Source organism: Heteronotia binoei, chromosome 7 (genome assembly GCF_032191835.1).
Source record: "Heteronotia binoei isolate CCM8104 ecotype False Entrance Well chromosome 7, APGP_CSIRO_Hbin_v1, whole genome shotgun sequence".
NCBI classification, from domain to species: Eukaryota; Metazoa; Chordata; class Lepidosauria; order Squamata; family Gekkonidae; genus Heteronotia; species Heteronotia binoei.
Genome location: NC_083229.1, coordinates 17,793,064 through 17,805,780, shown reverse-complemented (window position 1 = coordinate 17,805,780; position 12,717 = coordinate 17,793,064). Strand labels below are relative to the sequence as shown.

The 12,717-nt window shown below is 48.1% G+C and overlaps 1 protein-coding gene across 1 annotated transcript in view; it reads left to right on the top strand.

Moving 5' to 3' along the window:
• Window positions 1-12,717, top strand: part of TG (thyroglobulin) — a 234,104-nt gene that overhangs the window by 90,412 nt on the left and 130,975 nt on the right. Inside the window, exons 28-32 of the mRNA XM_060243108.1 lie at window positions 18-215; window positions 1,603-1,770; window positions 3,843-3,908; window positions 8,397-8,477; window positions 11,024-11,161. Coding sequence (XP_060099091.1) covers window positions 18-215; window positions 1,603-1,770; window positions 3,843-3,908; window positions 8,397-8,477; window positions 11,024-11,161 — 651 coding nt within the window. The remainder of the gene's footprint in view (window positions 1-17; window positions 216-1,602; window positions 1,771-3,842; window positions 3,909-8,396; window positions 8,478-11,023; window positions 11,162-12,717) is intronic.

The following is a 12,717-nucleotide window of genomic DNA, read 5'->3' as shown; positions in this document are numbered from 1 at the left end:
CCCTCTCTTCTTCCCAGGGCAAGAATTCACAGCAGCTGGAGCCAAGACCTTTGAGCGGACTGATTTCCAGGATGTTGTTTCTGGCGTGTACAGGAATCTGGTGCTGTCAGCAGCTGCGACATCTTTGACCGATGCTCATCTTTTCTGCCGCCAAAGCTGCAGCCAAAATGCCTGCTGTGACGGCTTTATCTTGAGCCAGGTCCCGCTGGATGGAGGTAAAAACAATGTTCCGACTACAGATGTGGAAGAGAAAGTTGATCCCCACGTTTATCCTGCTTTATGGGGACATTCTTAAAGAAGAAACATACAATAGCAGATATGCAGGCCTGGCGTGTGGGAGTGGCCATGTAGGTGGCTGCCTAGAGCGCTGCTAGGCACCCCTTCCCCACACGCCAGCTCTGCCTCTTTCCCCCGCCCGAGACTCAGGCGGAGGAAAAAGGTGGCTCGGCTGTGCTCCCGGGTGTCTCCCCTGCAGGAAAGGCAGCCCGAGAGCAAGGATGAGGCCATGCGTCGGCTCTTTCCCTCGCATGAGATTCGAGTGGAGGAAAGAGACCGTGCTGTGCCACCCCCTCCTCACCATTTAAAGACCCCTGCTGATCAGCTGATTGGTGGGGGGGGTCTTTAAATTGGAGGGGGGAGGCAGATCAGCTGTTTTGCCCAGGGGAGAAGCGGCAGCATTTTCCTGACCGAAAAGCATTAAACAAACACAAAAGACTGGGGTCCATCTCTTCTCTTTCACTGTCCAATCTCCCCCCCCACTTTGTAAATCCAAAACGTGTTCCTTTTGGAGGAGTTCTTTCAAAGGTCCACAAGTCCAATAGCAAATTGGGCAGCCCGCGTTGCTGGAAGCCTTCCGGTGCAGTTGCTAGAGAACCAGTGGCAGTCCTAAGACCTTATTCAGCCTAATGGCTTCACAGCCCAAAGTTCTGTAGTGTTATTCTTAGAAGCTCCAGTCCAACATTGAAGTCCGCAACTGTTCTGAAATGCACAAAGCTGGTGTAGCTTCTCTGTGTGGTTTGTTCAGCACAACTTGTCAGGACTTTTTTTGAGCAGGAACGCGCAGGAACACAGTTCCGGCTGGCTTGGCATCAGAGGGTGTGGCCTAATATGCAAATGAGTTCCTGCTGGGTTTTTCCTACAAAAGGCCAGCGCGAAACAATGATGACATCAGGGGGAGTGGCCTAATATGCAAACGAGTTCCTACCGGGCCTTTTCTTCACAAAAAGACCTGTGCAAAACAATGGTAACATCAGAGGGTGTGACCTCATATGCAAATGAGTTCCTGCTGGGCTTTTTCTATGAAAAAAAAGCTCTGCAACTCATTATGCTAAATCTTCAGAGTCCTGCTCAAGGTGGCTCGCCATGAAAAGCCATTAAAAATATCAAGGTGTTAGATATCATAAGCATAAAAAACTATCCATAAAACAACATATACCATTAGACCCTTCATTAAAAGCTGGAGAAACAAGATGTGTTTTAGCTCCCAGCTCCTCTACCCAAATCAGATTCTCTCGAGGTACCCCACCTCCCCCCAGATCTACAGGAATTTCACCGTATGAAGTTGGCCAATTTAACAGTATTGCTTTCCTCAACTTTATCTAGGTAGTATCTTGTGCGGCCTTATGAGCTACCCGGATGTATTCATCTGCCATGCTAACGACTGGGATGGAACTCCAACCCGTGGGAGAGGAGACCAATGTCAAAGAGAGAAGTATGCTGAAGGAAGGAAGCAGTACACATTCCAGCTGGGAGGCCAGGTGCTCACGGAAAGTAAGTGAACTCCTTTTCCGGTGTCAGGGTGCTCCAGTGCAGGTACGGTTTCTTTTAAGGGTGCTTTCACACACTCTAAATAATACAGTTTCAATCAAGGCTTTTTCCTTTGCATATTAGGCCACACACCCCTGATATAGCCAGTCCTCCTGGAGCTTACAGTAGGCCCTGTACTAAGAGCCCTGTAAGCTCTTGGAGGATTGGCTACATCGGGGTGTGTGTGTGTGGCCTAATATGCAAAAGAGTTCCTGCTACAAAAAAAGCCCTGGTTTAAATATACTTCAACAACTGTTTGCAAGTGTACTTTGCCCCTTCACACAGTATAATCCAGTTGCAAAATGCATTGGAAATGGATTGAAAGTGAATTATTTAGGGTGTGTGAAAGCACCCATTAGATCATGTAATGCCTGTGCTTGTTGGTTCTTTGAAAAATATGGTGCAGCCCTGTGTCTGTCTAGGCATGTCACATTCCTTTTTAAGTTTAATTACTTAATTAAAGCAGGGCTTTTAGTGGTGGTACTCACCAGCACCGAGTATCAGCACCTTTTGGGGAAGGGGCTCTCTCAAGTCCTGGAGGGGAATTGGTGGAAATTGGTCCAACCAGAGGTCGTTTTGTAGAAAAATAGATGTTGGAGCTCATCCAGGGATTGTTATGCAGCTGCACCTCCTATTCAATGGACAAGGTAGGTGGGGAGGAGGAGGAGGGGGAACCCTCAGAAAGGTTCAGGAGCTCTGCTCCTGTGAGCTCCTGCTGAATCTGAGACCTGGGAGCAACCTTATATATGTGAATTTCCTGCACTGTGCAGGGGGTTGGACTAGATGACCCTGGAGGTACCTTCCAACTCTATGGTTCTATGATTTTTGAGTACCAGCACTTTTAAAAAATGAAAAATAACCCCACCAAATAAAAAAAAAATTGAAGCCTGCTTTTCCAAAAGGATCAGAATGGCTCACAACGAAAACATGTCACTTGACAAAAAATAAAACGCATAAGAACTCTGGCTGGTTTTCAAGAAAGTGAATGCATGCCTGGATGTTACAACAGATATCAATATGTGTATTTTTTTTTAAAAGACCCAACACAATAAATAAATAAATGTGGTCACTTTTTTTTGTCTGTTTTTACTTATCATTAAACATGTAGGAATGTTACAAAAAATAATCTGGTTTTGCAAACAGACCTCCTGAATTTTTAAGGGTTCTTGCTAATGTCTACAAATTAAAGACAAACACTGACTTAAAAAGGCTACTGTGGCTCAAATTACTATGAATTACAATTTATCACAATGAATAATACAAATTTAATAACACTAGATAGAACAGGTTGTACAGTTAAGAATTCATATCATTCAGTATTTGATGAAGAATTTCAGCAACGATGTCCAGAATCGAAATTCACAGTAGATGGTCCATTTTCATTAATCCCATGAAATCACAATATACGAATTTTGAAATAATTGAAAATTGGCTAATTTGGGGGGCGGGGTGTTGTTAACCAGGACCACACTCCATAGAAATGGAAATTGTGTTCTTTGTTCCATTTCAGTGGCTCTCTAAGCCTCAGTTTGGAATTTTGTGAATGAGCTGGGAGAGCACACCTCTTCCTCCTCTCTCTTCCATGTCACTTCCTGTTCAGTCCTCTAACCACAGTCACCTGTGACATCCGAGCCAACAAACCTCTGTCAGCCCCACACTCCATACTAGAACCAGAAAATGTACGTTCGTGTGAAGTTCTGATCAGTTGCGGAGGCCGCATTCTAATTATAGTTCTTTGATTCATGTTATCTCCAGCTAAGTGCGATTAACATTAAACAGGAAGCCACGTGTAAGAGGGGACAAAGGAGTGCAAAGGAACATGATTCATTTCTGACCTTCAAAACCATAGTTTGGATAAAGACTGGGACTTTGTATCTTTAATATTGCACTCATTCTCTCCCTCCCCACCCCCCACTTCCAGTTTTCATTTAGAATGAGACTCTATTAATCCCTAGCAGTAAAAAATGTTGGATATGGTGGTCACAGACAAGGTGGTCTTTTATGAGGAAGTAAATTATATTTCCTTTCTTTATCAGCTTCTGGGGCCAGAGAAGAAAAGGATAGCTCCTTCATCAGCTTTCAGCGTGTTTATCTATGGAGAGGTGAGAGCTGGTTTGTTTTTTAATGTCACTGCTGGAAGGAAGATTGCATAGCATAGTTCTCTACCAACATTAGGGTTGCCAAGTCCCATTTTTAAAATATCTGGGGACTTTGGGGGTGGAGCCAGGAGACACTGGGGTGGAGCTAGGGGGAGGGGGGGAAACGGCGCCGGGGAGCGTGGCGAGCCGCCCGGTCTCGGAGCGGGCGACGTCGCTGCGCTGCCGTGGCTGCTCCTCTGAGATAGGCTCAGGCTGGGCCCATCTCGGAGGAGCAGCTGCCGGGGCGGGGGGCGTCGCGGCGTCGTCGCGCGCTCCACTTCAGGGTTGGAATGGGGGGGGGTGGAGGTGGGCCAGGAGCGTGGCGAGCCATGAGTCCGGGTCCTAGAAGGGCCCGGATTCGCGGCTCGCCATGCTCCTGGCCTGCCTCCGCCCTCCCCTTCTCTGGTTTGGCTGCTCCTCCGAGATGGGCTCAGCCTGGGCCCATCTCGGAGGAGCAGCTGCGGGGGGGGGGGGGAGGGGTGGCAGCAGCGCGGCAGCGTCGCCTGCTCTGAGATGGGGCGCCGGCCGTTTCCCCCCTCCCCCCGCTTCCGTTTTTGGGGGGAGCGGGGGAAGAGGGTGGAAATCCTGGCATCCCCTGCCAGAGCGGGAGGGTTGGGAAGCCTAACCAACATAGATCAGTCGGTGGAAAGTTCCATCAAGTTGCAGCTGACTCGTGGCAACCCCCATAGGAGTTTCCAGGCAAGAGGTGTTCAGGGGCAGTTTTCCATTTCCTGCCTCCGCACAACTACCTTGGAATTCCATCTGTGTACTAACCAGGGCCAAGATTGTAAGTAACATACTGATTCAGAAAGAAGGGCAGGGTATAAATCTGGAGTCGTCGTCGTGGTCTTCTTCTAATACCAAAACTCCTAAATCCTCATAATCAGACTTTTCATCAGTATCGCTTTCAGTTCAAGGATAAGAAGAGAAATCTCAAGTCTAAGAATCTTAAAGCATATATGTGCGTTGCCAGGTGACAGTGGGTTTTTAAAGGCAATGCAGCTCACGGTAATCCGGAACAATAAAGTGCTTGTGCAAAGAGTGTCTGCAGTCTTTCAATATCCAGAAAGTGCCCAAAGTTGGAATCAGAAGTTGGATATCTCAGCCCACCTCTGTTTTAAGATCACAGCAGTTATGTTCTGCTCAGAATGTGAACTGTTCCACTCAGTAAGGGGGGGGGGGGGATTTTAGCGGGAACATTGGCCACGGCTATATATTGTTCTGTCCATACCCAGGGCTTTTTTTGTAGCAGGAACTCCTTTGCATATTAGGCCGCACCCGCCTGATGTAGCCATTCCTCCTGGAGCTTACAGCAAGCCCTGTACGAAGAGCCCTGTAAGGAATTCTAGCAGGACCTCCTTTGCATATTAGGCCACACACCCCTGATGTAGCCAATCCTCCTGGAGCTTACAGTACACCCTGTAAGAAGAGCCCTGTGAGCTCTTGGAGGATTGGCTGCATCAGGGGTGTGTGGCTTGATATGCAAAGGAGTTCCTGATACAGTTTGGTGTAATGGTTAAGTGTGCGGACTCTTATCTGGGAGAACCGGGTTTGATTCTCCACTCCTCCACTTGCACCTGCTAGCATGGCCTTGGGTCAGCCATAGCTCTGGCAGAGGTTGTCCTTGAAAGGGCAGCTGCTGGGAGAGCCCTCTCCAGCCCCACCCACCTCACAGGTTGTCTGTTGTGGGGGAGGGAGATAAAGGCGATTGTGAGCCGCTCTGAGACTCTTCGGAGTGGAGGGCGGGATATAAATCCAATATCTTCTTCTTCATCTTCTACAAAAAGAGCTCTGCCCATACCCAATGTATTTTGTCCAGGAGTTCATAAGGAAGCACGGTAACATCTATAGCAGCTCAAAAGGCATAGCAGAAAGCTGCAGCTGACTGTGAGAATCCCACCAGGAAGGTGAAGACAGGGGATCCCCAGCCTTTTTGAGCCTGCAGGCACCTTTGAATTCTGACACAGTGTAGGGCTGCCAACTTCCTAGGCCAGGCGGGGTTTCCCCCACTCCGGAGGTTCCCAACCCACCAGCCCACATTGGGCCGGTGGTGGGGATCCTCCCCAACATTGCCAGTGCAATGATATTGCTCACAGTGATGTCATGGCGCTGGTGACATCGTGTGCTGGCTGCTCTAGGAGCTTCCAGGAAAACTCTGTGGTTTTCCCAGATGCTCTAGCAATTTGGGAGAGAAAACTCTATGGCAGGGGTGGCCAACGGTAGCTCTCCAGATGTTTTTTGCCTACAACTCCCATCAGCTCCAGCCAGCATGGCTGGGGCTGATGGGAGTTGTAGAGCAAAAAACATCTGGAGAGCTACCGTTGGCCACCCCTGCTCTATGGCACCTATTGTACTGTAGAGTTTTCCCTCCCAAATTGCTAGAGCGCCGGGGAAAACGATAGAGTTTTCCCGGAAGCTCCTAGAGTGGCCAGTGTGTGACATCGCCGGCACAATGACATCACTTGCAAGTGACGTCATCGCACCGTGCGCGCAAAGCACACGCAAAATCAGTCCCCCACCAGAGGCTGCAGACCTTGGCAACCCTAACGCAGTGTGACAGGCTCCTCATCTAACTGGCTGCCACATAAAGCTTGCCACAGCTTAGTTTCAGTTACCCACTGATGTTCTGTGCTGGTAGCTGCTGCCCAAACGACATTTTAAAATATAGGCATAGCCAAGGCTCACTTTGTAGCAGGAGCTCCTTTGCATATTAGGCCACACACCCCTGATGGAGCCAATCCTCCTGGAGCTTCCAGTGGGCCCTGTACTGAGAGCCCTGTAAGGAATTCTAGCAGGACCTCCTTTGAATATTAGACCACACACCCCTGATGGAGCCAATACTCCTGGAGCTTCCAGTAGGCCCTGTAAGAAGAGCCCTGTAATGAATTCTAGCAGGACCTCCTTTGCATATTAGACCACACACCCCTGATGGAGCCAATCCTCCTGGAGCTTCCAGTAGGCCCTGTACTAAGAGCCCTGTAATGAATTCTAGCAGGAGCTCCTTTGCATATTAGACCACACACCCCTGATGGAGCCAATCCTCCTGGAGCTTCCAGTAGGCCCTGTAAGAAGAGCCCTGTAATGAATTCTAGCAGGAGCTCCTTTGCATATTAGGCCACACACCCCTGATGGAGCCAATCCTCCTGGAACTTCCAGTGGGCCCTGTAAGAAGAGCCCTGTAATGAATTCTAGCAGGAGCTCCTTTGCATATTAGGCCACACACCCCTGATGGAGCCAATCCTCCTGGAGCTTCCAGTAGGCCCTGTAAGAAGAGCCCTGTAATGAATTCTAGCAGGAGCTCCTTTGCATATTAGACCACACACCCCTGATGGAGCCAATCCTCCTGGAGCTTCCAGTAGGCCCTGTAAGAAGAGCCCTGTAATGAATTCTAGCAGGAGCTCCTTTGCATATTAGGCCACACACCCCTGATGGGAGCCAATCCTCCTGGAGCTTCCAGTGGGCCCTGTACTAAGAGCCCTGTAAGCTCTTGAAGGATTGGCTCCATCAGGGGTGTGTGGCCTAATATGCAAAGGAGCTCCTGCTACAAAGTGAGCCCTGAGCATAGCCAATCAGAAGCCTTGCTCAGCAAAAGCCCCACCCGCTTTCTAAAAATAGTCGGTAGCACCAGGAAAGGTGTTGACGAGTGCCACTGTGTCCAAGGGCATCATGTTGGATACCCCCAGCATAGACCATAAACCACTGTCTATGTAAATTGTCACTGTGTTTCAGCTGTAGTCCGAATTTAACCGTATCTGGGCTACATAAAGGACAGTTGTTAAAATTAGTGAGAATTTCATGATCAGTTGTTCAGTGGGAAGGGGGATATGGGGAGGTGAAATAATCCAGCTGGGCCGGATTAACAATTAGGCCAAGTAGGCACTTGCCTATGGGCCCCCATGCCTTTAGGGACCCCAGGCTGGCTCCCCCCCCCCAATTTCCCCCCTGCTTGCAGCCTTTCCAGCCTGCACCTGACCCACTCTTTGCCCGAGTTGCCTAGTGTGGCTGCTGTTGGCGTTGTCACCAAGTTTGCCTCCCTTTCCCTCTCCACTGCAGCTTTGTCAAAGGGGTTTTTGAGAAGGTGCTTGCAGGCTACAGTGGGGGCCACAGACAACAGGGCAGCATTCCGACTCTGAGATAATTTGCAAGGGGGAGCCCTGAGATTTTGACTGCCTAGAGGCCTCCACAGGGTTTAATCCGGCACCGTGATCCAGCTCTTCTACTCTAGTACTCTATCGGTACTATCACTGATTCATGTAAAGCCTGAACACCTGGATTAGATGTGAGATGGTGTGTTCAACAACCGTGTTCACGTGTGATTCCTCATCTAGCAAAGGACCCCTTTACAGAAGCTTGCTTCTCTGTGTCTGCCATGCACCTTGTCTGGTGCATTTGTGTTTTCAGGGAAAATGGCACCAGGCGTGTGTCCGGAATGTTGTTCTGTTTTTGTTCTAGACTCTGATATGGTCACTCGATTGAGATCCAGTGCGTGTGATGCTGCTGTTGTCCCAGCACAGAGAGAGCCAGGCTTGACAGGTACTGGTATACCAAGACAGAACTATTGTGTATTTCATGTAGTGAAAGGTTTTTCAGTATAACAAATAACAATCCTAATACTTTTCCTTTTAACTGGTGAAAGGGAGGTAACTTGACTTTGCAATAAAATGACATACATTTCCTTTGACATTTATTCCTCCTTTTTAATGAATGCTTCTATAGAACATTAGAACAGTGGATGTAGCGAACAGAGTGGCAGAGTAGGACTCTGGATGACCTGGGTTTGAATCCTACCATGGAAGCTCTCTGGGTGGCCTTGGGCCTTTCCCAAATTCTCAGTCTGGCCTACCTTACAGGGCTGTTAGGAGGAGGGGAAAACAATGTTCTAAGCTCCCAACTGTGGAGGAAAGCAGAATAAATATAAATGTATGCAAATGTAACATCTCTGTGTGCAGGGCTTTTTTTTTGTAGGAGGAACTCCTTTGCATATTAGGCCATGTCCCCCTGATGTAGCCAATCCTCCAAGAGCATACAGTAGGCCCTGTAAGAAGAGCCCTGTAAGGAATTCTAGCAGGACCTCCTTTGCATATTAGGCCACACCCCCTGATGTAGCCAATCCTCCTGGAGCTTCCAGTAGGCCCTGTACGAAGAGCCCTGTAAGGAATTCTAGCAGGACCTCCTTTGCATATTAGGCCACACACCCCTGATGTAGCCAATCCTCCTGGTGCTCACAGTAGGCCCTGTATGAAGAGCCCTGTAAGGAATTCTAGCAGGACCTTCTTTGCATATTAAGCCACACACCCCTGATGTAGCCAATCTACCTGGAGCTTAGAGCAGGCCCTGTATGAAGAGCCCTGTAAGGAATTCTAGCAGGACCTCCTTTGCATATTAGGCCACACACCCCTGATGCAGCCAATCCTCCTGGAGCTTAGAGCAGGCCCTATATGAAGAGCCCTGTAAGGAATTCTAGCAGGACCTTCTTTGCATATTAAGCCACACACCCCTGATGTAGCCAATCTACCTGGAGCTTAGAGCAGGCCCTGTATGAAGAGCCCTGTAAGGAATTCTAGCAGGACCTCCTTTGCATATTAAGCCACACACCCCTGATGCAGCCAATCCTCCTGGAGCTTAGAGCATGCCCTGTACGAAGAGCCCTGTAAGGAATTCTAGCAGGACCTCCTTTGCATATTAGGCCACACACCCCTGATGCAGCCAATCCTCCTGGAGCTTAGAGCAGGCCCTATATGAAGAGCCCTGTAAGGAATTCTAGCAGGACCTTCTTTGCATATTAAGCCACACACCCCTGATGTAGCCAATCTACCTGGAGCTTACAGTAGGCCCTGTGAGAAGAGCCCTGTAAGGAATTCTAGCAGGACCTCCTTTGCGTATTAGGCCACACACCCCTGATGTAGCCAATCCCCCTGGAGCTTACAGTAGGCCCTGTACGAAGAGCCCTCTAAGATCTTGGAGGATTGGCTACATCGGGGTGTGTGGCCTCATATGCAAAGGAGTCCCTGCTACAAAAAAGGCCCTGTCTATGTATAAATGTGCAAACATGGGTGCCCACCTGAGAATGTTTCCTGTGTATGTCTATGTTGCAAAACCTTCAGGGCACCACAACACAATGTGCATCTGAGCAGGCGGCAGTTTCACTGGTTGAGCAGCACGACGTCGCACCTCCTTACTTCATAGTTGCCATTAATGAATTTGAATCAGTTAATTGCATAAAGCAAAGGGCTATCGTGGTTTATGATCTCGTATTCTACGACTATATTGCGCACAATGGGCAATGAAAGTAAAACTGAAACAACAAAAATGCTATAAAGCACAAAATGCAATACATGTCTTCAGCAAAGTTGTTTTTTGCAATGAACAGGGGGATAAAGAAAAATTACAATAGACACCACCTATTAACTACCAGCACAGTCTGCTGGGACTATTTCTTATGCAAGCCTGTACTGAGAAGCATTGAACGCCTCATGACAGCACTGTTTAAATTTGAACATAAGAACATAAGAGAAGCCATGTTGGATCAGGCCAACGGCCCATCCAGTCCAACACTCTGTATCACACAGTGGCCAATAATTTATACACACACACACACACACACACACATATATATACACAGTGTGGCTAATAGCCACTGATGGACCTCTGCTCCATATTTTTATCTAACCCCCTCTTGAAGCTGGCTGTGCTTGTAGCTGCCACCACCTCCTGTGGCAGTGAATTCCACATGTTAATCACCCTTTGGGTGAAGAAGTACCTCCTTTTATCCGTTCTAACCCGACTGCTCAGCAATTTCATCGAATGCCCACGAGTTCTTGTATTGTGAGAAAGAGAGAAAAGTACTTCTTTCTCTACCTTCTCCATCCCATGCATAATCTTGTAAACTTGCTTCTTAAGTACTTAGGAGCTTCGTTTTGCTTTTATTTTGGGGTGTGTGGGAAAGGCTCTGTTCCAGTATAATGAGCGGGGGGCTTCTTTGGTTCTAGTGTCCTCTGCATAGAACTTTTTCTTAAGACCTTTCCATATGAGTTACACTTTCTCTGCTTCCCTCTGGCTGTCCAATGGGCATTGATCAGATTCTGCGCTGGAACTCTTTTCCTTGATGGAAAACAGTCAAATCCAGATCGACCGACGCAGTTCCCTTCCATCCCAAGAGTACTGGATCTTCAAGCACACGTACTCGGCAGAACAGGCCAGCCTCTGGTGTCTTACCCGTAAGAGAACTTCTCCATTGTCTGGATGCAAATGGGCAGATGCTGTTGCTACTTGTTGGTCAGCAGTTGTGGACATTTAGACTTGCTCTAACATTTTGTTATAATACTCTGAGAGAATGAGAGAGACCGTTTTCGCACACAGCTTACCACGCGGTCACATTCCTGTTCTCTTCGCAGCGTCCGTCGGATTTCCCACTATCTGCGCCGGAGTTACTGGAAGTGCCGCAGCTTTTGCGTAGCAAACGTAAACTGCTAAAACCCTGTTTATGTTTGCTACGCAAAAGCCGCGGCACTTCCTGTAACTCCGGTGCAGATAGTGGGAAATCCGACGGACGCTGCGGAGAGAACAGGAACGTGACCGCGTGATAAGCTGTGTGCGAAAATGGTAAGAGAGAGAGGATGATCTCTAGAGCTAAAACAAAAAAAATATTATGTATCTAATACCACTAGGGAGATAATTTTACACACACACCCCTCCACAATGGGATTGAGCACTAACTAGAATATCAGGGTACTCTCAAACACATCCAGGTTCATTTAACACTAGAGATGTCAATTCCAAGTTGGGAAATCCCTGGAGATTTGGGGGTGGAGCCTATGATGGTTGGGGAAGAGAATGGAGGGAACAACAGGGTATAATGTCATAGAATCCATCTTCTGAAGCAGCCATTTTCTCCAGGGGGACTGAATTCTGTTGGCTGGGGATCTGTAATTCTGAGAGGCTGGCAGGCCTACTGAATTCCTCTCTCAGTCTTTTATCAAAAAATGAGGTTTAGCATAGGTGTTGGAAATGGTGGTGCAAACTGCCATGGAGTTTTGTGATGAACATAAACACATAAGAGAAGCCATGTTGGATCAGGCCAGTGGTGCATCAAACCTAACACTCTGTGTCCTTTAGTGGTCAAAACCAGAACCAATTCGCCACTAGCCTTGTCCTGGTCTCACGCTCCTCTTCTCTGTGGCACTTCTGTCTGATTTTGCACAAGCTGCCACAGGGCTGTGACTCACCCTGCCTCTTTCCCACGGCAAGCAAGATCCTCTGAAAACTCGTTTCTGCTTGCCATGGGAAAGAGGCAGGGCAAGTCGCCACCCTCTGCAGCTTGTGCAAAATCAGACAGAAGAGCTGTGGAGAAGAGGAGCGTGAGACCAGGACAAGGCTAGTGGGGAATCAGTATGTGTGTCATCAGAAGGTCCACCAATGGGGCCAGAACTCCAGAAGACCTCCCACTGTTGTCCCCCAAGCTCTAAGAATAGGGAGCATCACTGCCCCAGATGTACTATTCCATCTATACCTTGTGGCTAATAGCTAATATACCTTGTGGCTAATATACCTTGTGGCTATACCTTGTGGCTAATAGGCACTGGTGACTTATGGTGACCCCAGAGGGGTTTCAAAGCAAGAGATGTTCAGAGAATGCCGCCCTGAGCCATCCGTGGGAAGGGCGGGATATAAATCCCAAATAAATAAATAAATAAATAAATAAATAAATAAATAAATAAATAGAATGGAGAAAAGGAGAATGGAGAAATTTGACTATTGAGTTTCACAGAATCAC